The following is a 24,730-nucleotide window of genomic DNA, read 5'->3' on the forward strand; positions in this document are numbered from 1 at the left end:
TCAGGTTCTCCTGACTCTGTGCCCAGCACTCTAGCACAATACCAGTGGCTTCACTGACCATAGTTTACTCCCTGAAAAACCGTTTTTAAGCAGAGCAACTCACAAGGGAGGGAACCTCAATTAAAACCTTTTATTATCTCTCATCATGTGATGATATGTATTGGAGCACTTTATGTAATCAGCTTTATGTAATTTCATTATGCACTTTAAGGAATCTCACTTTATGTTATTTCACTTTAGGCAGGAAAAAGCATATTTAAAATGGGTAATAGAGGAAATGAGATTTCAAGAGAGAAGAGGAAGAGGTACCCAAAAATAACCTAGATTTTGGTGGATGATGTCTCTGTTAATCAGACTTCTCCAATGGGCCACAGAAATTTTGAATAGAGTTCATTAAGCTCTGGTCAAAAACAAATTCCTGGTTTCCACAAATCTCAGCTATAGCAAATAGGGCTGAAAACCACTGAACTCATGATTCTACGGCAATGTGTTCTAGGAGAAAAACCCCTAGATCTAGAGTCTGGAAAACTAGTTCTCTTTTTTCTGTCAAGTAGCTGTGTGACCTTGGGATTGAAAATCTCTTTGATCTTTGATCTCTCCAGCAGTTAAGACGAGGGAGTTGGACCAGACCACTGGTTTCACTCAGATCTCACATTTGGTTTAAGTTTTTGTTTTTAGCAGTCATCTATTTTTAGAACAGCAGCCTATTTTTTTTTTCTTTTCAGAAAGACTTGTTAATTCAACTACATGTTCCTCTGAACAAAGGGATACAAAACTTGGGGCCCCTATGCCTTGAAAGAACTACACACAGGAAAATGTAATCATGGTAAGATTTCAGGACTTGATATTCCTGGACTTGATGATCTTCTTCCCTTACTGCTCTAGAATGCTATAACTTGACTTCCTCTTGAGAGAAATTCTTATTATAATACCATTACATTAATAACTAATTATTAAATTGGGTTCCAGGCTTTTCTATTTTTTTCAAGGTCCATATCCTGTAAAAGGTCAATCCATCTAATCCCAAAGGACTCATGATGAAGCATGCTATACACCTCCAGAGAAAGAACTGATAGTGTCTGAATACAGACTGAAGCATGTTATTTTTCATTTTCTCTTTCTTTCCTTCTTTCTTTCTTTCTTTTTTATTCATGTCTTCTTGTACAAAATGACCAATATGGAAATGTTGTACATGATTGCACATGTACAACCTGTATCAGATTGCTTACCATCTCAGCGAGAGGGGAGGGAGGGATAGAATTTGGAACTCAAAACTTAAAAAAAAAGTTTTAAAAAATAGTTTTAACATGTAATTGAGGAAAAAATAAAATACTATATTTTAAAAAGGGCAGTCCATCTCTAAAGGACATAGCTGGCTGATGAGATTACTTCTAGCCCCCAGGAAATATAATCTTCAATCTTAGGTGGAACCCCACCCAACTAAGAGATCTAACTTCTGTTTAGAGTATAAACAGAATCCAGTCTGGGTGAGAAGAACCCCATGTCTTTCCACCCTGCCATCAGAGTTTAGGGTGACCCAGGTCATAAAAAAGAAAGACAGTCAGAGAGGTCTGTTTGGAGATGGAGTCTCCTGCCCAGATTGCTGGAGGCTGCTGAGTCTCATGATTAAGCCACATTCTCAGCAGGAGGAGCTGAAGACTTCCAGCCTAACTCCTCATTAAATGTCCACCAATCAGGGTTGATTTTCACTTGTCAGGGACATTCAATTTCATAAAGATATCTAAGGTCTCGGGGTTTCTCCCAGGAGGCTTTAGTTACCAAGAGAAACCACTGGTCATCAATTTATTGATTGTTGGGTATCCTAACAATCAATAAATTAATTACCCAGAAACTCTGTCTTTTAGGGTTTTCATTCATTACATTCTCTATCACTTTTACACTTCCTTGTCCATTTAAAACTTTTGTAGTTTTGTGGCTTGATTACCCCTAGCCTGAAATAATCATAGGAAAGCTTTGGTCATTCATAAGACAAGATCAAGATTTCACAAGATCATAGATTTAGAATTCGATGGTACCTTAGAGATCATTTAGTCTAGACTCCCTCATTTTACAGATAAGGACCTGAAGCCCTGAAACCTTCAGTGATTCGTCCAAGGTGACAAAGTCAGAGCTGGGATTGGGCCCCCAAATCCATTATTGTTTTCACTGTATTCAACAGGCTTTCAATTTATCAGGCATTAAGATTTAAAACAAACAGATGCCCATGCCAGAGAATGGAAAAGACTCAACAATGTTGCATTCAGGCTGAATATGAGTTGAATAGTGAAAGATGTGAACAAACAAGAGAGGTTATTAGTTTGTTTCCCCTTGTAAAGGCCCTTCGGAGAAGTGTGCTGAATATTCCCACCACTATCTACTGTTGATGCATGTGTTGGGAGGGAAGAAGAGGGGAGAAATCCCTAACGCCATTCAATTGATATCCTTCTAATCATTTAAACACTTGGGAAACTAAATTGCTTAGTTGAATGCACGGTATTACAAGATACTAAGTGTCAGCACAGACTCCATCTCTGATCTTGAGCAAGCCACTTAACCTCTGTTTAGCCTTAGCTTCCTCATATGTAAGTTGGGTAAATAATATTCGCCTTACTCTCTTAAAAATTATTTGGAGGCTTAGATGTAAAAATGTTTTGAAAACTATAAAGTACCTGACAAATGTAAAAGAACATGGTTAATAATGACCTAAAATGGGGGTTCTTAACACAAATCCACAAGCTTGATTTAAAAAAAATTGATTGCTATTTCAATGCAGTTGGTTTCCTATGTAATCCTATGTATTTTATTTTATACATTTAAAAACATTGTGAGGAGGTCTTGGGTTGTACAAAGACATTTGTGAAATGGTTAAAAAAAAATAAGACTAAGAATCCTTGATTAAAAAAATACATGTGCATTTCCTCATTTGTGACTTCCCAGGCTTTGGCCTTCATGATTTTAAGGACATTATAAATTAGATAATTACATATATATTTACAATTATATTTTATATATTATATATAATTAAATATAATTAGATATTATAAATAAAATAGCAGTTATATTTTTGTCCTTTGAGAAGCACTTGCTTACACTTTAAAATGATGGTGGAGGATGCAAATTAAGTGAAGTCTAAAAATCAACAAAATTAATGAAACATAAAAATGAATTAGCATATAAGGAGATATGTTAAATTTCTTACAGACTTCATTCATTCAAATGCCAGGCAGGTAACAGCAGTAGCAGCACTCATTGGTAGGCACATAAGAAAACAAAAAGTCTAGTATTTTAACAAACAGCTGATAAAGGCACAAAATACTTTTTTTGTAAAGTGGAATTCACTGAATTTTGAAAAGGTCAGTTGACACCTCAGTAATAACCTTCGGTGTGCACCCTGAAATGAGATAAGATCTCAAAAGTTGGCTGCATGAAACAAGTCAGCTCACAGCCAGAGCAAAGCCCAGCCTACCAACCTTTTTGTAGGGCATTAACTAGACCTGTTACTATCATACTATATCTGATCACTGGTGATAGGGTATTGTTCCTATGACCCCATTCACATACCTGGCTTCAAAATGGAACTCACTGACAGTAGTTAGGAAGCAATTTGCCTGGCTCATTCACCCATCTGCAAAAACCTGGGAGAGTGCCCATCTGCTTACCAATTCAGCAAGATAAGAGTTGCCTTCCGTTACAAGGTAATGTTATTAAAAATGAAAGCTCCCTCACATTCTGAAGAAACCTTTTTTTTAAAGAAAAAAAATGATACTCTAAAGTGTTGCAAATTAATATACCAAACATGAGCTTATAAATGGTTCTTTCAGGCCAGCCAGTTCTTGAATAACTCTAGTAATAAAATAAGCAGAATTTGAGGTGTTCACTATTTGCATATTGGTTTGCTGGCAAAGGAAAGACAAGAAGGTTTTTGAGGAAAAGAAATTAAAGTTTTGTTGCAGTGAGAGTAGATTTGGTTTGTTTTTTTGTAAACTGGGCCTGTAACTTCATCAGTAGGGAAAGTCTGAGATGAAGAATTATCTCTCCCATTGCAGACAGGCAATAATAGATAATAAGCTCAATAGTAATAACGTACTTCAAAGTTTATAATCCTTGAGAATTTCCTAGGGGCCTGAGAAATTCAGTGACTTGGTCACACAGCCAGTGTTTGGGGTACGCTTTTAAAAAGTAATAAGGTTGCATCCCAGGTTATGCTCTTTTTATTTTAGTCTTCACATTTTGCAAATGCTCTGTTGCTTGGATGGTGAGAATTTAAAAGGAACATTTAGAATACTCACCTTTTGGCCTTTCACTCCATGGCAGTCACATTTTCCACAGCCAGAACCAGAACAACCCTGAAAATAGAATTTGAAATAATTTAAATATGAGAACAGTTTGAAATTGAAAAAAAATCCAATGAAATGAGGTTAGTTCCTCCTCTTTATGATGAAAACAGTTTGCTGTTCATTTATGATCATCATCATCTCCATAAGAAAGCAAATTTTGCTACTCTGTTACTATCTAATATTTATTATTAAATTTAATAAATAATGATTTAATATATTTACTTCATTGAAAGATACTTTTGATTCATATTTCATACTCATTTCTTAGCCTGAACAGCTTTGACTTAATAACATTTTTATTGGAACCAATAGAATCATTACCTATTTTGATAGCTCGTAACCCCATCTCTTTTATAATCTTTTACTTTCTATTTAAATTTTAAGTTATTTAATAATTTACTTTGAGCATGACTTATGAATCATAATAGTTGGTGCAATAGTGTACAGTTGCGTGTATATATATATATACATATATACATATATATTTGCAAAGTGCTTTAAATATATTATCTCATTTGATCATCACAACAACCTGTGAGGTAGGTGCTATTATTATCCTCATGTTATTGAAGAGGACATCAAGGCTGAAAAGGATGGAGTGACTTCCTCAGGGTTAGGTAGCTAATGAGTGTGAAAGGCAGGATTTGAATTCAGGTTGTCTTGACTCCAAGTCCAACACTCTAGCCACTATACTATCTAGCAGTAACCCAGCAGCCTTAATCCATAAATGTCTGCCATTTTCCAACTCACTGAAATGTACAAATGAACTGAGAACAACAGAAATGGGGAGAAAATGCTGAAGGGACATCTCTAAGCCAACACAACTCAATGGGCTATTCTGTTTTAATCTTTGTGTTCTTTGACAGTGCTTTGTACAAAATAGGTTCTTAATACAAATCTGTTGAATCAAACTGAATTTTACAACACAATGGAACTTTTTAAAATACACAAACTCAAAATTAGATTACCTTTCAAAGGAAGAAATAAAATTTTTAACATAAAGGGGGAAAGAGTCAACAAGGTAAAAATATTATCAATTATAATGGTCATTAAACTTGTACAGACAGAATTCAAATTTAAAATATAGCTGATAGCTACCATAGACAGGCTATAAGTCAGTCTAATATAAATAGTTTTGTTTATCTTTACTGGGGAAGTGTTTTAACATTTAAAGAAAGATAATACCTGCATTCTTGTACAAGTTTGAACCAAACATGATATTAGTTTCCTGAATGTTATAGCAATTCCTTTCAGAACACTGTAATCACAGGAAGAAAATGTTTCTAACAGTAAAGTCAAATATTAGCTCCATTGCCATAGTAATCTACTACATAAAACAAGGACATCTGGAGATATTTATTTTAAATCTGTACAAGTGCCCCTAAGACAGTAACCTGTTCCTAATTTCCCATTTTGGAAAGAGGGACAGTTGACAATTGGCCAAACAAAGTCCGGAGATCACTGATATATTTCTTATACTGGCTCATATTTTCAACTATTTTCAGAATACACTTTTATGTTCCACCATCTTAAATCAATCCACATGAAGCAATTTTCCTTCATAACCTGGGTTTTGATAAGTAGAATAACAATTTCAAAACAGGTCTAAACAAAATTTTGAACCTTTATGTCAATGGTTTTTCTCGACTATGAAAAAAATTTGGCATACTGGTGATAAACTTGGAGTGGTTAACCAGGAACAGAGAACCTAAATTTGAATCTAGGTTCTGCCCTCAACTTCCAGCATAACAAGGGTCAATCAGATCATTTGATTTCTCTGCATCGAGGCTGCCTCATGTGTAAAATAAGGAAGTTGGATTAAATGACATCTATAATACCTTCCAGATGCAATGTAGCCAAGTAATTTAGAGATAATGAAAGAGATTGATCTGATTCACACGGGCTTTATTGGTAAAATAAAGTTAAAGTTAAATAATAAGTTAAAATCCAATAATGCTGGGTAACAGTATCAGTATATGTGTGTGTGTGTACATAGATATAGATATAGATATAGATATAGATATAGATATAGATATATACACATTATTTATCCATACCTGTCCCATCCTAAACTTTCACCATTCCGGTTAAATTTAATCATGACCTTTCCAGTCCCAAAAAAAGGGTTGTGACCACTGTTGTTGTTCAGTCATGTCAGACCCTTCAAGATCCCATTTGGCATTTTTTTGGCAAAGATACTGAAATGGTTTGCTATTTTCTTCTCCCAGATAAGGAAACTGAGGCAAACAGGGTGAAGTGACTTGCCCAGGGTCACACAGCTAGTAAATGTCTGGGGCCAGATTTGAACTCAGATAGATAAGTCTTCCTGACTCCAGGCCCAACACTCTATCCACTGCACCACCTAGTTACCATTGTGACCATTACCAGATTTTATTTAATCAACTGATAATATATTTCAAAAAAAACTTATTTAATAGAATGGTAGATGCACATCTGGAAGAGACTACAAAGGTGATCAAGTCCACCCTCTCATTTTACAGATGAGGAAACTGAAGCACAGTGAAATTAGTGATTCACTCAAGGTCAATGTCAAGGTCATCCGAGAAAGGATGGGAATCTAAGTATTCCTAACTCTAAGTACAGCACTATTTCCTACATAACCTATCTGTCTTGCAAGAATGACCATTACCAATATCATAGCTTGTAGCAATCCAAGTGTTTTCTCTAAGTTCCCATAATAATTCAACTCTGTGCAGATAATGCCAAAAAGAACTTCAAGCTAAAAGTTAATTTTCCTCCCAGATATCCAAAAGTAAAAATAAAAAACAACTAAAATGAAATGAATCTTCAGGCAGGATTTTGGCATCTCTCAAATGACTGGTTACTAACTATGTAGGGAGTCAGGCTGTGAAACACCTGCCAATTGCCTAGAGTGCTGCTGCTTCACCTAATAAGGAGAATAATTTGACAAGGCCCAGTAGCCGGATGCCTTAGTCACCCTGTTCACCACAATATCAAAAGGAAATGAGGGTGGAATTGTAAGGGGTGTGTGTGTGTGTGTGCGCTTGTAAGTCTTGACTAGCCTATCGATTTTCTTCTGATAGTAGTGGTATATCCCAATATATATGAGACACTTTGGTTACTTTTAAATTAATGGTGTTTTAACTTTGGTTCTTTAAGATATTTCTAAATATTTTTCCAATATGTTTAGTTTTCTTTGTACTCCTATTTTTTTTTATTGCATACACTTATAAACATGTTTTTAAGAAGGAATTCATAGGCTTTGTCAGATTGCCAAAGGGGTCTGAGAAAAAAAAAGATTGAGAACTTCTGATTTATATGCTGATTTTTTTAAGTGGCATCTAAGTGGCAGAGTGGATGGAGGAATTCATTTAGGATCAGAAAACCTGAGTTCAAATCCAATTTTGCACGCTTACTTACCTGTGTGACCCTGGTCAAGTCACATAACTTCGGTCTGTTTCACTTTCCTCATCTCTAAATCGGGATAATAATAATAATACCTAACACCCATAGTTGTTGTGAGGCTAAAAGGAAATAATATTTGTATAGCACTTTGCAAAACATTAAAGTACTACATACCTGTTATTATTACTGGTGGCTAGAATTTATGTGGGTTTTGTAGTGGCCACTATTATACAATGATTCCATTCATGTCCTGGGTCACAACTGTACTTTTGGGCTGGAAAAATCACTATTTTTGAGTACAAGCACAAAGTGTACAGGGTGGCTAGACAACAGCTCATTTGGGGGTGGAGGGGAAACCACGGGATGAGAACCAGATAAGAGGGGATAATGGATTACAAACTCCATATGAGTCAACAATGTGAAATGGTAGCCAAAAAAAAATCATAGTAATTCTAGAATGAATTCAGAGTGTCCAGAACATAGTGTCCAGAACAAGGGAGGCTGTGATCTGGCTATCTGCCACACTAGTCTGACCACATCTGGAACATTGTGTTGAATTCTGGTCACCATATTTTAGGGACAATACGGACAATCTGGAGCAGCTTCAGAGTAGGGTGACCAGAATATTAAGAGGTATGAACAAAATGGAGATAACTTGCCTGGAAAAGAGGATATTTAGTTGGGACCTGATAATGGTCTTTGAGTATTTGAAGGCTTATCATGGAAAGAGAAAAAAAAAGGTTTGTTTTATTTGGTCATTGAGAGTAAAACTAGGAGTAATAGGAAGAAGATGCAAAGACAAGTTTTGGCTCCTTCCAAGGAAAAAAATTCTAACAACTAGAGTTATTCAAAAGTGGAGCAGGTCACCACAAGATAGAGAGCTCTCCTGTTACTGAAGAAGGTATTGAAACAGTAGTGGGATGAAGATTTCTGACAAGTACTGTCAAGAAGACTCCTGAGCAGGTCCAAGTTGGATCAGATATTTTGCCTTTAAAGTCCCTTCCAACTTTGAGATTCTATGATTCTACAGTGGTGGGGAACCTATGGCCTCGGGGCCACATATGGCCTTCTAAGTCCTTGGGTGAGGCCTTTTGACTGAGTCCACGTTTTACAGAACAAATCCTTTCATGAAGGGCATTTGTTCTGTGAGGTTTGGATTCAGTCAAAGGGCCACACTTGAGGACCTAGGGGACCACATGTGGCCTCGAGGCTGCAGGTTCCCCATCCCTGTCTAGAGTATAAACTCATTGTAGGAGGTATGTGATGTAGTCTACTGGGTGTATGACTTGGAGTTGGGAAGACCTGGGCTTGAATCCTGCCTCAAACTAGGCAAGTTATGCAACCTCTCTGATCCTCACATTATACACCAGTAAAACGGGACTAACAAATGCACCTGTTTCACAAGGATATTGTAGAGTTCAATTGAGAGAATTAAGAAAAGCCCTTGGGGGCAGCTAGGTGGTACAGTGAGTAGAGCATCAGCCCTGGAGTCAGGAGGAGCTGAGTTCAAATCTGACCTCAGACACTTGACACACGTACTAGCTGTGTGACCTTGGGCAAGTCACTTAACCCCAATTGTCCTGCCAAAAACAACAAACAAACAAAAAGAAAAGCCCTTTACTTAAGAAAGTGTAAGTAAAGCACTTTGCAAGACTTAAAGCAGTAAAAAAAAACAGTATGAGCTATTAGTTTTTGCAGATGTATGTCTTACTTAATTTTGTCCTCCTTACATGGTAAACATATTCTCAATGAATACGCCTTGAATGAATAAGTGCCCAATGCCTTGACTTCTCAGAAAATCACAGATGAAAAAAAAACATGGACTTCTTTGCATATTAGCCATGATGACTTCTTTCTAACATCAAATTAAAACCTGAAGAAAACATTAAAAATGAAAATGCCCATTTTTAGTCTTTATGGGGGAGTGGTGATAACAAATAATTTCCTGGAACCATCCTTTCAATTATTCAATAAGTTATTCTTTCATTAGCGGGACTCTAGATTCGAGGCTGCTGTGCCATGTTTGTCCATGTTTGTTTCGAGTGTCTTCTATGTAGTCCCCTTACTTGCCCTTTTATGTCAACCACAAACTTCTAGATGAGATTTATTTTTCCCATGTCATTGTTGCTCATTCAGTGAGGCAACTCTTATCTCCAAGTATACTCTCACCACCCTTCTAAAGTCTAAAGTGTAGTCATCTTTAATACATAGAGCAGATATTTTCAAGACTGTGATTTTATTTGTACCCTTAAATATGACCTGACATCTTCTCCGAATGGATCTGACTCAAGGAAATCACATACATAATGCATCTTCTATTTTCTAACTAGTATCTTCTATTTTACAACCAATATCTAGTATTTTATAATGTAGGACAATATAGTATCTGTAGCAGAAAAATACTACTATAAATAAATACTTTTCAGGCAAATTTTTGTATACTCTAAGTGAAATCTGCTTTGAAATTATTTTAACTTCATTCCTAATCCAAGATACTTGACTTTCATCTCATAAAGATTAGCAGAATAAATATTTACACCTTAGTCAGAGTTTAGGGGTGGAGGGGAGGGGAAGTGACAATTTTCCAGAGAAGAATGTGCAGAATGTGTACACTTTAGGTCCTTAAAAAGTAAATACGAAATAATGAAGAGCAAATGGGCAGAACCAAGAGAACACTCTATACAGGAATAGCAAGTGTTTTAATAACAACTTTGACCAAATAAGTTATTTTATCTATTATAAATACTCAAATTAACTATAAAGGATATATGAAGAAAGAGGCTACCTGCATCCAGAGAAAGAACTGATGAATAGATGTATAGAATAATTTTATATACATATATATGTATGCGTGTGTGTGTGCGTGCACATATATACACACTTATTTGTGTCTAATGGTAGCCATCTGTAGTGCAGAGGGGAGAGGGGAGGGAGGAATAAAGTTTGTACAATAATTTTGTTGCATATTTGAAAGGAATAGCAAGCTGTGCATAGTAGATTTTCAGTTTTATGTACAATCGTCTTTTTTACTGTACTATGTTATGAAAATGCTTGTTTTATTCCATAAATTAAAAACAAAATTTTAAAAAGTAAATATTAAATTGACAAAGTTAATGCTGATAAATAAATGTATCTAAATTATCAAAGAAATATAAAATGATACTTTGGTGAAGGGTGAAAGAGAGATATAAAAACATGCTCTTAGGAAGGAGGAGCTATCTCATGATTCCAAAAACTATTTCCAGAGTTCTAAATTAAATGGTAGCCCACTGGTAAGTGCCCTAGGGTAGCTAGGTGGCGCCATAGTGAATAGAGTGCTGAGCCTAAAGTAAGGAAGACTCATCTTCCTGAGTTCAAATCTGACCTTAGACACTTACTAGCTCTGTAACCCTGGGCAAGTCACTTAACCCTGTTTCCCTCAATTCCTCATTTGTAAAATGAGCTGGAGAAGGAAACAGCAAAACACTCCAGTATCTTTGCCAAGAAAAGCCCAAATGGGTTCAGGAAGAGTCAGGCACTACTGAAAAACAAGCTAACGACAATAAATAAAATGATACCCTGGGACAAGAGAGAAATAAAAACAAGCTCTTAGGAAGGAGGAGTTGTTTCATATGAATTCAAAAACCGCTTCCAAAGTTCTAAATAAAATGATAGTCCACTAGTAAGTGTCCTATCAGAATAAGAAATCTATCCTACAGGCAAGCAATTTTTTCCCCACAAGTATGTTTTATTTGGCCCAACACTGTGAATAACCAACCCAAGATTGTGTTTGACTTTCCTTGACTCACCACAGGAATAGTTTAAATGAAGACGATTATTTTAATAAAAATGATATTAATAACTCAATTCTATGGTGTCTTTCCTTTAAAACTATCTCTTGTGAGATAGTGCTATATAATTAAATCTGTCAGATTGAGGAACTGAGTCAAGAGAAATGGGAATTTGCAGACAGATCACAGATTGGAATCAACTATTGATAGCTGCCATAGAGTATGTCCATAGGCCAGAAGGACATTATACTATCTCCACATTTCTTTATCTTTAGTTAAAGAGAGCAAACATTCTTCTGGTGTTATACAAACCCTATTACACAATAGCACTTACTGGACAGCACCCAAGTTTGTGGCTATATTTTAGTTATGAATGAAGATGTTTCATTGACAAAATGTATGTAAATGCTGACTCTGTACATAAATTTTCCATGAGAAAGAGAAGCTTTTGAAGCAGTTATATAAAAGTAAGGGCTTTAATGGATACAGCTACTAACTACTCTGCTGTGTATTTAACACCATGGAAAGGGGGCCTGTAAACCAGTAGGATAACTCCAATTCATACATTCATTGGTGACCTAACATATTATAAGCGATGTCACAAATTTCATGATTTCCTGAGAAATACATTTTGCATCTAGATCTTTCAGCGAAATCAAAAGACATGAGCAACCTCATATAACCAGACAGCTCCCTATTGGCTAGACTTCTAAGGGAGTTTATGAGAGCTGTTTATTCTTACAGCCGTCTGGAATACATTGTGCCCCATCAATTTGCTCCCTACGCATCTGTTTCAGATTCTAGGATGGGAAGAACTTGTTCACTGTGCGAAGAACTTGTACACGTTCTTCTAAACTTTGCCCCCTCTAGAGACCCAGAATCAAGATATTTAGCTTGAAAAACCCCATTAGGAGAACAATTGTACTTTCTGTACTCAATGCACAAAATAACTCACAAACAATAACCCCTAAAGACGAAGAAGGCTTGCAGACATGTAGCCCTACACCATTTAAGAAATGGACAACAAAGAGAAGGTCCTGTCAGTCTAAATGACAAATAACTTACTGCTGGTGCTCTTCTTGTATTGAAATATTCCATGTTAAGTGCCAAGCATTCTATATTCAGGAAAATATGGGGGTGGAAAGAGAACTTGAAAGAAGTTCTTCTTGAAGAACTTCTTGATTCTTGAAAAGAATGGGTCTTGAAGAAATTATCATTTGTTCCCCTAAATATATAATAAATCTACAGGGAAGCAGAATGAATGCCAAAGGTCTGTTTGACCTGTTCTCATTAGCTCATAAAATAGAATAGAGAATGAGATAACCTAAGATGAAACTGGGAATATATGTTAATGGTGTCTGATACTGAAGGAATGGGAGTTCTATTGAAGCCTGACAGTCATCAGCTCTCAAGTTTAGCCTTAAATACACTGTTTGGAAGTTGTAACAAGCAAGGGTTGACTGAGGACAAACAGAAAAACCAGATTTGGAAGACATTTAAAATGGAAAATAAAATGGTTAAGAAATGAAATTTCTCCATCATTCTGTAAGGTGTCTAAACTTTTACAGGATAGATTTCTGTATTTTAATGAAATTGGCATAATTCAATATTGTTTATTGCTGAAGAAGATAGGAAGTGTCAAGTTTGCTAATCCTTAAAAGTGCTTGAAATTGCACCAGAGTAAAGGGGGTGGGGGGCGGTTCAGCAATGACTTTAATATAGAGAAAGCCTGTTTCCTGTCTCTCTCTGATCTAAGCAAAGACCTCTTAGTGACATTGAAGTGAGCTCCATGGGGTGTACAAGGAGATGAGAAAAAGGCCCACTAATTCTGTGTTTAAAAGTACCTCTTTCACAAACTAAAGAATCCCAGTTGTTAGTGTATGTCGTATGGGCGCCCCCGCAGGCTGCCCTCGGCTGTCCTGCGGCTTCATACACCATGGCATTTCTACTGTACCGAGGAACATTTGGAATGAGTTAAGTGGAATGACAGCCTTGATTTCCTGATTTTTTTTCCCCTCTCCTTCCACCTCCCCCGGCTTCTGGTTGAAGTCAGGCCTTTAACATCACTACATTAACACAGCTTTTATGTGTTTCACATCCCACCAAATAGGGAAGTGTGGAGATCTGCCAATTCTAAGCAGCTTATCTCCCAAATTCCTCTTTCACATTCCCTTTGCTGTGCAAAATGTCAGAACCGTTCCATGGTTTTATTACTATCAGAGCTGTCTTTCTGGATATAGCCCTGCCTCAAAAAGTTACTGGAATAGTTCTTTGCCCTACAAAAGTATATCATCAGAGAAGGCTTTATTTTAGGGATAATTGGATTAAATAAAAATGTGCAGAAAAGCAAAAATGTCCCATAAAGTTCCCTAAGAAAAAAAAATTTAGGCTGAGTAATTAATGACAAGTAATAAAAACCATCCTGTATTTTCATAGCATCTTTCACTTTTCAGTGTTTTTGGATCTATCAGTTCATTTTCTCTCCATAGCACTTGGTGTAAGGTATATATATATATATATATATATATATATATATATATATATACATATATATACATATGTATATATATATATATATATATATATATATATATATATATATATATATATATCATGAAAAAGACTGAAAAGAAATTCCCAACTTTGCTCAGCTGAAAGTAATGAGGGTTCTAAGATAACTAGAATATTTGATCATGAAAAATGAAAACACAAAACAGACTTTTCAGAAGACCTGTCTTCTAATTAAAACGGACAAAATAAATAATGTAGTGCCTCTCTCACAAAAGATTAAAACAATCTGGGGATCTAAATTAACTTTGAATATGAAGAAACAATTTGCTTTTTTACAGTATTTCTGTGGGAAACCTGCACATGTGAGCAACACACATTAATCTGTTTTTCATTAGACACCACATTGGAGGAGACTACGGGGCTACAAATAATAAACACGGAGGAAATGAGAGTGTCTGCTTTGTTGCTTTTTAAATATCAACATGTGATTGCTGTTCTATTCTCTATTTTTTGTTGTTCTATCATGAAATTGCTGTTGACTCATTTTCATTCCATTTCTTCTCTTTCTCACACTAATTCAGGATGGAAATTAAATATTACTGTTCAGGGGACGGGAAGGACTAGAGGGAATGGTAATGAAATACGGAGTCTTCTTTCACCTCTAGGTCACTGGTTTATATCCAGCTGTAAACAATAGTGACTAAAATTAGTTGCCATGTGAGAACTCTTCCTGGGATGATAGTATGTGAAATGAGTTGGTGGTCCTCATTTGTTTTCTCTTGAACAAGAAGATGGAAATATGCTCTCAAGAACTAGGTTGAGAGTCATGAGGCCTGGGCCACCTTCCCAGTTTTGTCACTGACTCATCATGATTACAAGACAAAGTGGACCAGGGTGAGAAAAGTCTTCCAGAGAAAAATGATTCCCCAGCAAACAACCCTCATTCCTATGTTCTTCCAGGACAGCTGTAATTTTCAGTTAATCATTTACAATGTACGGTTATTCCCGCTTTGCAAGGATTTCAGTAGCTTCTAATTACCTGCCGTATCAAATTCTAAATATTAACTTCCAAGAGCAAAAACTTGAATTCAAGCTATCATATCCTAACTTGCTACTATTCTCTTGGTCCTTTTGTTTTCTCACTCTACTTTGAAATTTTTTGCCAGTTCTTTGCATTTTTTCATGTATATAGGCACCCTTCTTTCTGCCTTTTTCCTTTACTTCTCCATCATGTGGATTGCCATCTAGTAAAATTCCCTCAATTCAATAGTTCAGGTTTTCAAGGATTTAAGTCCTTACTATATGTCACGCAGTAGCCAGTCCAGGGGTGGGGAACCTGTGGCCTCAAGGCCACATGTGGCCCCCTAAGCCCCAAAGGACCACACTTGAGGACCTAAAGGGTTATATATGGTCTCAAGGCCACAGGTTCCCCACCCTTGGACAAAGATCAAAAATCAAACAGAACCTGCACTGTAGCAGGTCCTTAATAAGTGTTTTCATTCATTCCCTAAAAAAGTTATAGTAGTTCTGCTCTGAATAGGTAAACCAGCTCTAATTCTTGTGTCAAAAATTCACAATTTGGTGTTAATTTAAAATGAAATAGTTAAAAAAATTATACCTTCCTCCAAAGGGGTGTAACAACAATGCTACTTGCCGCTACTACGGCTGTGCAAGACCAATAACACCAGCACACAGGAAGGCTGCCAGCACAGGTTATTTGATCTGCTTTTCTAAGGAAAGCAACTTTAAGGGGTTAACAATCTTACTTTAATCAAACATACATATATCATTCACTTAGTTCAGGAGGAAAAGCCAGCACCCTGAACTTCAGAGCAAATACAAACAGAGACAATATAAACAGAGCAAACACACAGAGTTATCAACAGACAAGCCTCTAGCTGTCTGACCAAGGAATTACATAGTTACCAGAGAGAGAGGCGCCAACATCTGGGTTTTCAAAGGTGAGGGGCTCCAGCGGCTACCCAGAGTCTCATCTGGTCAAATCACGGGACACTCTTCTCGTGAGTGAGAGCCCCAAACAAAAAACGCTAACCTCTAAGTTTATATACACTTCTTCAGGGTCAAGGCCATCACAACCATTCCATGCTTCTTCAGATGTCACAACCATGTGACTCAAACCTATGTGAACTAAGCTTTCTTGTTTCTTAAGCAGGTTAAGACTCTTGATTCAATCAAAGAAACAAAAGACAACAAAAAGTCCACTTTGTTAGCCATTATATTTGAAAGGCAAGACTCATCAAAAGTACTTGATTACCTCAGCATTCTAAAAGAGGAAACAAAAAAGTCCCACCCTGACTACCATAACAAGAGGGAAAATGCAACTGAAAGGACAATTTCAGTATTGTATCCTATTTTAGGTGCTTTTCTGATAAGATTTGTTAATTATAAATTCTCTCTAACAAGAATTATCATTAAAAATCACAGCTTTAGAACAAGAAATACTAGCTCTTGGGAAATAAAAAACTGATGCCACATATTAGCTATATAACTATCACAGATGACAATTTTCAATTTATTCAGTTGCATTCTGCCTCCTATCACTTTCAAGGAGACTCTGTAGAGAATGAGTCTTATTAAGACTGAACCAAAGATGCTGACTAAGACCAAGATTGAACCAGTAAGACTATGAACCAAAGGACTTAGGTTTGAATTCCCTTTTGCTGACTCACTAGCTGTGTGACTTTTAAAAAGGTAGATTTGCCTTCTGGGCTTCGATTAGTGGTCTCTAAGGTTCCTTCTACCCCTAAATTTTCTAATCATATGATGTTGTCATTTAGTCATTTTTTCAGTCATACCTATCTGACTCATTGTGACCCCATAAGGGGTTTTCTTGGCATAGATTCTTGCCATTTCCTCCTCCAACTCACTTAACAGATGAGGGAACTGAGGCAAACAAAATGAAGTGACTTGCCCAGAGTCACACAGCTAGTAAATGTCTGAGGCCAGATTCAAGCTCATGAAACTTATTCCAAGACCAGTGTTCTATCCACCATGACACCTAGCTAATAACTGAATTATTACAGATAGCAAAGTCAGCGATCTTTTCACTGTATCATACCATCTCTGGTCTTAGCTGCTATTCTCCACAGCCCAATCCTAATTTCCTTTGTATTCAACTACCAACCACTGTCCAAGATTAATGATCAAATAAAGTAATATATAGTTAAGTGAATTTCACAAACAATGCCCAAACTCATTTTAGTGACGTATTTCAACCTCCTCCTCCCGTGAACTTACTGATGATGCTGATACATTACCTTGTCCACTTGGGTACTTCTTAGTGTATATTTCTCCTTTCTACTTTCTGATAGGAGTGCCAATGTAGTCATTCCTTAGTATGAAATAGAATTCCATTTATGCTGTGCCCATTAAGTGTACCAAAGTGTTACAATGCTATTATTCTACTATTAATGCAATTTGATAGGGAAAATTATCAAATAAGAATTCTAGCAAGAGTAGCAACTACAATTGCTTGACAAATAGTCCTTAAAAAAGAAAAAAAAATCATCATTTTTGTCATTTTTTCAAGTGGCCAAAATTGAACTATAAGCTATTTTCATAAGTATAATTTTTCCAGTCTACTCAAATTGTCCCCAAAGCCGCCATTCAAAAATAAAACGGTAAGATTTACACTCCAGTGAAAATGGTCAATTTTAAAATGTTACTCTCCAAACTCCTTTAATACAAAGCAAACTCCTTTAATACAGAGGAATCCACTTTTAAAACTCACTACTTCATAAGGCTAATAGTCTGATGCATAACTTCAAAACTAGGTTTGAAAAACAGAATAAATTTTAAACAAAAATCACATGTAACAAATTATGTGGAGTCCTCAAACACCTGCAAAAGATGGAAAGGGAAGCCAACATGCTTCTGACACATGGCCAGGGATCCATCTGGATGATTTCTTAGTAACACTACTCCAGCTCACATGCACCATGCAGTAGACTTGCAAGAAAATGTTTAACTGAACTCATCAAGCCCTTATACTTCTAAATATAGATTCTATAACTGCTGATGGTCAAGGAATGACTTTGAAAGTAAGATATTTGGGTTAAGGAAGAGCTACTCCCCTACCCCCTCACTCCACCCCACCCCCATGTATATTAGCAAATAAATGAATACATAAATAAATAAATAGATGAGAAGAGATGAAACATTTATGACTAAAAATGGTGTAACCACAGAAGAAAGGCTTTACTTCCACTGGTCTAAAACAGTGGTTTTCAAATGGTATTCTGTGGCTTTTAAATTATGTACCAGGATCCCAAGAGGTTATCACAAGAGATTATAAGAGAGAAAGTGTGGTCATGGTGGACATAGTGAATTTATGCATGACCTATCATTTCTAACACCCACTCCAAAACCACAGTAGGGTGCTCAAGTTCTTTCAAGGACTTAGATGGTTTTCAAACCAATGAAGAAATATGCCAACATGTGATAAGTGGTTATTGGCAATGGATAGGATGAGGAGGAATAAAGAGTGATGCCATAGAAAACTACTAGATTAGGGCTCCAAAAATCTAAATTCAAACCTACTGGCCTGTGTCAACCTTTTAGTTCTATGACCTTCCTTTGGCAAGACTGTTAATTTCTATGAGCCTCATTTTACTCAATCATAAAAACGGGGATCCTAATATCTGCCTTCTTTTCTCAGTAGATTATTCCTATAGTCAAGTGAGAAAACATATTAAAGTGGCTTTTAATTGATAAAGGAACAGAGAAATTAAGGTGTTAATTTGTTCGAGTTTGAACAGGTCTGATACCATTCATATCAAAGATGACGCGCAGTTGGTTCAATTATATGTGTGTGTGTATGTGTATGTGTGTGTGTGTGTATCTCTGTGTGTCAGTATAAACTATTCCAGTTCCTTAATTCAATTGGCATTGCTTTCAAACGGAAATTACATACAAGCCCAATCAATTTCCTTCATTCATTAATTTAATATGCCTTTACTGAATACTATTCTCTATTACCATAAAGTCACCAAGGAGGTGATGATCTGAACTGGAAGAGGGAACTTCCTCTTGTACTTCCCTACAATGATGAAATTACAGGTCTAGTACAGACCTCTCCTCCCCCTCCTTGACTCCCTACAAAGCGCTATGTAGAGCTACTGATACAAAAGAAAATTAAAGGCTTACTCAAAGTACTTACAATCCACAGGTTTTTTTTTTGTCTGAGGCTAATCAAAAACTCTAAAAACCAACCTGATATAAGTTAAAAGAAATCATCAATCTAGTACATACAATCCATGACACATTGAGCAAGAATTGATGCTGAATAGTTTCAAGGGATGAGATGGTTGCTGTGTTTGGAGATGTTAACATGGATACAAAATAACTATCCCTTAACATTTTCCATCCTTCGACTGGGAAATGGTCTGTTCTCCAACTACAGAACTGCAGCACCATCACTATAAAGAGTAAATGTGTTGTTTTCAAAACTCAGAGTTTACTCTTGATGTTTATTTTTCCATTTCTGTACCCTGTTGGAAATAGGATCAATGACTGGAAATTCATACTGAAACATGAAGTAATTTATTTACCTAGGTGGTATCGTTTTTTAGGGACTTACTTTGATTATTCTCCTAACCTTCATAACCTTTATTTATGTATAGTATTTGAATGTGTTGTCTGTAGCTTTAGGATGCAGATTTTTATGAGCAGCTAGATGTCAACAGGGAGAACCAGGAATATAACAATGTCTAATATTTAGATAGTGTTTTAAGTTTTGTAGCATACTTTCTATACTTTATCTCCCGAAACTCTGTGAGGCAGGTGCTAGTATCATGCCCATTTTGTAGACGAGAAAACTGGAGCAGAGAGAATTTAAGTGACTTGCCCAGGGTGTCAGAGACAGAATTCCAAATCAGGTCTGATTTAACTCTATGGTATCTCTAGCTGCCAAAGTAAGATAAAACAATGCCACTCAGGATGCTAACGATTCAATAGAATGCCAGAATGGTTTCTCCACTTGGCACCCTTCATTCTAGGGCAGTTTGGTGGCACAGGCCTGGAGTCAGGAAGACTCAAGTAGCCTCAGACACATACTAGCTGTGTGACCCTGGGCAAGTCACTTCACCCTGAAGTTTCCTTATCTGTAAATAAAATGAGCTGGAGAAGGAAATGGCAAACCCCTCCAGTATCTTTGCTAAGAAAACCCCAAAGGCGGCATGGAGAATTGGACAAAAAAAGAATAACAACATTCTCTTGATGAGTTTCTTTTAACTTTGGCAATGAGAACAAGACATGCATTCTGAGAAGTAACTTGAAAATATAAGCAAGTACCCTATATTGTACAAGCTGTAGGTAAGTCTTAAGTGAATGCAAAGAACAAGCAAAGCGATGGGCCAGAGTGAAGTTAATCAGAGAAAATGTCTCAGAAAAGACATGAATGTTGAGCAAGAGCTCAAAGGGGCTAATAAAAATGGATCGGCAGAAAGTTAATAAAGCTAAGCTAAGAGAGTAAAATCTAATCAAACTGCAAAGACTCATCCTCTAGAGTACCACCTCAATACCTCATCTGTGACCAGGCAATGACCCCAGTCCTCAAAATTATAACAGAAGGGCAAAGCTGATGTTCCATGGTAGAATCAATTTTCACACTAGAAGAATAGGAACACTTAAAAACTTAGGATAATTTAGTTCAAATGCAGCACAAGGCAGTGGTAAGAACAGTCAATTTTGGTTTAAGTAATCTGGGTTTGAATCTTGACACTGCCATTTATCAACTGTGGGGCAAGTCACTGAACCTATTTAATCTTCAGTTTCCCCATATGTAAAAGAGGTAAAACAGGGTTGTCATGAGCTGGTGATTTCCTAGATGTCTAACATCCAAGAGCCAATCTAGTGAAGTTCTCAGAACTGGAGAGTTGGCCAACAGGTGATAAATTTGGTACCATAACTCATTAATCCATGATTACCAACAAATGGTGGAGGTTGCAATATCTATTAAGGGGATTATTACATGGATAAGGCTATATATTCTTGAAATACGGAGGAAATAAATAAGACTACTATTAGCAGATTGAAGTTAGGTATCCAAAGCATGGAATGAAGTCTCACTTTAGCTAAGATTCAGTTAATTTCATCTATGTAGGTGCTTTGACAAAACTGTTAAAAATTGTGGCTGTTGAATGACTCTTCCTGATCCCATCTGGGGTTTTCTTGGCAAAGATGCTGTAGTAGTCTGACATTTTCTTCTCCAGTTCATTTTAAAGATGAGAAAATTGAGGCAAACAGGGGTAAGTGACTTGTCCAGGGTCACACAGCTGGCATCTGAGGTCAGATTTGAACTCAGGAAGATGAGTCTTCCTGACTCCAGGCTCAGCACTATATCCACTGTGCCACCTAGCTGTCCCCAGCACTAAAAATAATAAACATCAAAGCTAAACAATGAGTTGGGAAAATAATACCATTTGCTCTTTACAGCAAAGATATTGCAGATCTGTAGCTGGAAAAATGAAGCATTTTTCAGTGTATGGATGTAAAACGTTAAAGTTAGTTAAGTTGTCATAGTGGGTTTCTCATGGGCTGATTTATCTGATTTTGCTATGTTGGTTAAATGCACCATTATTTTTAAAGCTCTAACGCACTTTGCCCTCTAGAATGAATGAATGAATGAATGAACGAGCACTTATGAAACTCCTACTATACACCAGGCACAGGACTAGACACAGGAGAAGAATGCAAAAGCGAGTCAGTCCCTGCCTCAAGTAGCTTAATGGGGGAGACAACACACATAAGAAAATGGTGACCAAGAGAGGGCATTTTGGTCTGGGGAGCCACAAGGCTTATCAGTGGAGCCACAGAGAATAGACTATCCACATGCTTTCCTATAGCAATGATAGCACTTAATACAGTGCCTGACACATAGTAAGTCCTATATAAATGTTCGTTATTACAATCATGGACTTGATTATTCTTCCCAGAACATGATATGGAAAGCAGAAAGGGGGTAGCTCAGATGGTTGGGCAAATAGCGAAATGACTGGGCAGGCATCATGCAGGCCCACTATAACACAAAATCTCAGCTCCTTAAAAGTTATACTTTCACTTTAATCTTCTCATTTTGGGTCTGAGTTTTATTTCTTAACATGTACTGTTCACTTCTGTACTCAGGAATTATTGTACTGATTTAATGCTGTTAATCATCTCATGTCAAGAATATTATTTAGGGCAATGCATAAAAATGGAAACCATCCTATTAATCACATTTTTAATGTTTTAAAGGTCAGCTAGATGGCTCAGTGGCTAAAGCACCAGTCAAGGAGGACCTGAGTGCCAATCTGCCCTCAGACACTCACTAGCTGTGTGACCCTGGACAAGTCACTTAATCCTGTTTATTTCAGTTTCCTCATCTGTAAAGTAAGCTGGAGAAAAAAATGGCAAACCACTCAAGTGTCTTTGCCAAGAAAACCCAAATGGGGTCACAAAGAGTCAGACACGACTGAACCAAATCAACAACAATCTTAAGTATCTTTTGTTCCCTTTAAAATTGTAGATAAACCATATATCCTTAAAATAACCAAATGATTTGAAATTCCTTTTTTTGCTGAATTTCATGCAAACTATGATAAACTAGAGGAAGGAAAATTTTTAGAATTTCCTCATTTTTGAAATATGTTTCCCTTATAAATCTGACAAGCCCCGTTGTTTTTACCTCCAGAGCAAAGTACAAGATTAATCAGTTAGACTGTGCTACTTAGAAAGCAGCAAAAAGAACCTTCTGTGTCAGTGATTGATGGCATCACATCCTTTCAGCGCATGCCTAGCCATATAGTAGTGGGGAATTTGGGCTCTTTCGTTCCTGTAAACATTTAAAGGAAATAGTGGTATCCTAAAGTTGCAAGAGCTAATACATAAAGACTGAAATGAAATTTGTTCTAAAGACAAATATTGCATTGAGAGCTGGAAATTCCTTTCAGGACCTTGTACCAAGATATCTCGAGAGAGAGAAAAAGAATATGACATAACAATTTTCCTGTTTCCCTAAAAAGCCTATTAAATTATACATTCAGTCCTTACAAGCACTAGACCACAATTTTCACTTCCAACTCAATACAGGAGAATCTTGGGAGCTTTAATATTAATTGAAACAAAGGCTCACCCTGCTGTCCCGAATATCCAACAAAATATCTCAGAAATAGGTAACTTTGAATATTGACTTATCCTAGCAGTTTATCAAGATCTTCACACCTATTTTGTCTTAGCACCGTACCTGGCAGATAGTAGGTGCTTAATAGCATTTCATTTTCTTCGTTCAACCATGTGCCTTGTTCCATGTTAGAAATCAAAGTTAATATTTTTGATTTGTTATTTGGGGCTAATTCTCAAATAAATTAACAAATATTCCAAAACCATAAAAGTTGTTTTATTAAACATTCTAAAACCTAGATGTCTCCATCAGCCAGCACCCATTTATAATGGTGACATTAAAGTATTACAAGACTATAAAATGTCTTCCAAACCATAAAAATAAAACTATATTTTAACAATAAATAAATTTACATGCTAATTATGAAAACCGTTAATTCACGATACACAAAATCACTTTCTATTAACCATGATAATTATTACTATTAACAATGATAACATTGACCAACATTTATATAGTGCTTTAAGGTTTGCAAAACTCTTTACAGATGTTATCTTATTTGATCTTCACAAAATCCTGTGCTACTATCATTAGTCCCATTTTAAAAATGAAGAAACAGAGACTGAAAGAGATGAGGTAACTTGCTTGGGGTCACACATAAATGTCTGAGGCAAGATCTGAACTCGGGTCCTCCATACTCCAAGTCCAACAGCATCTTATTTCTTGATTATGACAGAGAACAGAGTTGGCTATAATATATATAATATATATTATATAACTTCTTTAACTTTAATAAAATCTGTAGATAGGATTTTTCACAGCTGCCCATGATCCTAGTTCACATTGTAGTCATTTCCTGCCTGTATCTCAGTACTGCTTCCTGGTAATGGTCCCTCGGATGGTCTTATCAGGTCAACTCAGATGTTTTTATACTTGATTAAAGTTTTAGAAATACAATTATTTTCCCATCTCCCTTAATCATAATATTCTACCCTTTTGAGGTAATGTCAGTTGTTCTCTAGACTTTATAATTCTTTAAGCAACCATTATTTTCCCATCTTTCATTACACCTTACCACTGTAAGGCTTTAAAAGTTAACTGGCCCCCATTAGGTGGTTCTGCCAATAACTGATCACATGACTCCTCCTGCTTCTGGTGCAAGAAAATCTATTATGTGAAATATTATAAACTAGAAGAAAACTTAAAACTCAAATTTTTAAAAATATTGGCTAAGCAATAATGATTTTAAAAACAAACAAAGGTTTACATGCTGTTCAATTAGGGTAAAGGAAAAAAAGTCATAGGAAATCTTATTTTAGCAGGCCATAGCTGCCAGGAGTTTGAGGAAACAAAATTGTCAATCTTCCTCCCCTTCTTTCAAGATTCTTTGTTGACTAGACAGGAAGCTGGCAGAACTTGAACTTTCCCCTTTGAAAACCAGAGCAAATCTTTTATTAAAACAGTTCATTATGTTGGTTCAAGAGAATGTTTCCTAATCCTCTGTGTAAAGGTTACATAGCTTTCTACATTATGTCTTTAAAAAGTAACCAGAAAGATGCTAAATTTAGATGTTAAGGTGGTGTCTATTCTATTTCAATTAAATT

At 36.3% G+C, this 24,730-nt stretch overlaps 1 protein-coding gene across 1 annotated transcript in view; it reads right to left on the minus strand.

Annotated features, from left to right (window-relative positions):
- The window catches only part of COL4A1 (collagen type IV alpha 1 chain), a 247,878-nt gene that overhangs the window by 161,696 nt on the left and 61,452 nt on the right, over positions 1 to 24,730 (minus strand). Inside the window, exon 2 of the mRNA XM_036755107.1 lies at positions 4,290 to 4,346. Coding sequence (XP_036611002.1) covers positions 4,290 to 4,346 — 57 coding nt within the window. The remainder of the gene's footprint in view (positions 1 to 4,289; positions 4,347 to 24,730) is intronic.

This window comes from Trichosurus vulpecula, chromosome 4 (genome assembly GCF_011100635.1).
Source record: "Trichosurus vulpecula isolate mTriVul1 chromosome 4, mTriVul1.pri, whole genome shotgun sequence".
Taxonomy (NCBI): Eukaryota; Metazoa; Chordata; class Mammalia; order Diprotodontia; family Phalangeridae; genus Trichosurus; species Trichosurus vulpecula.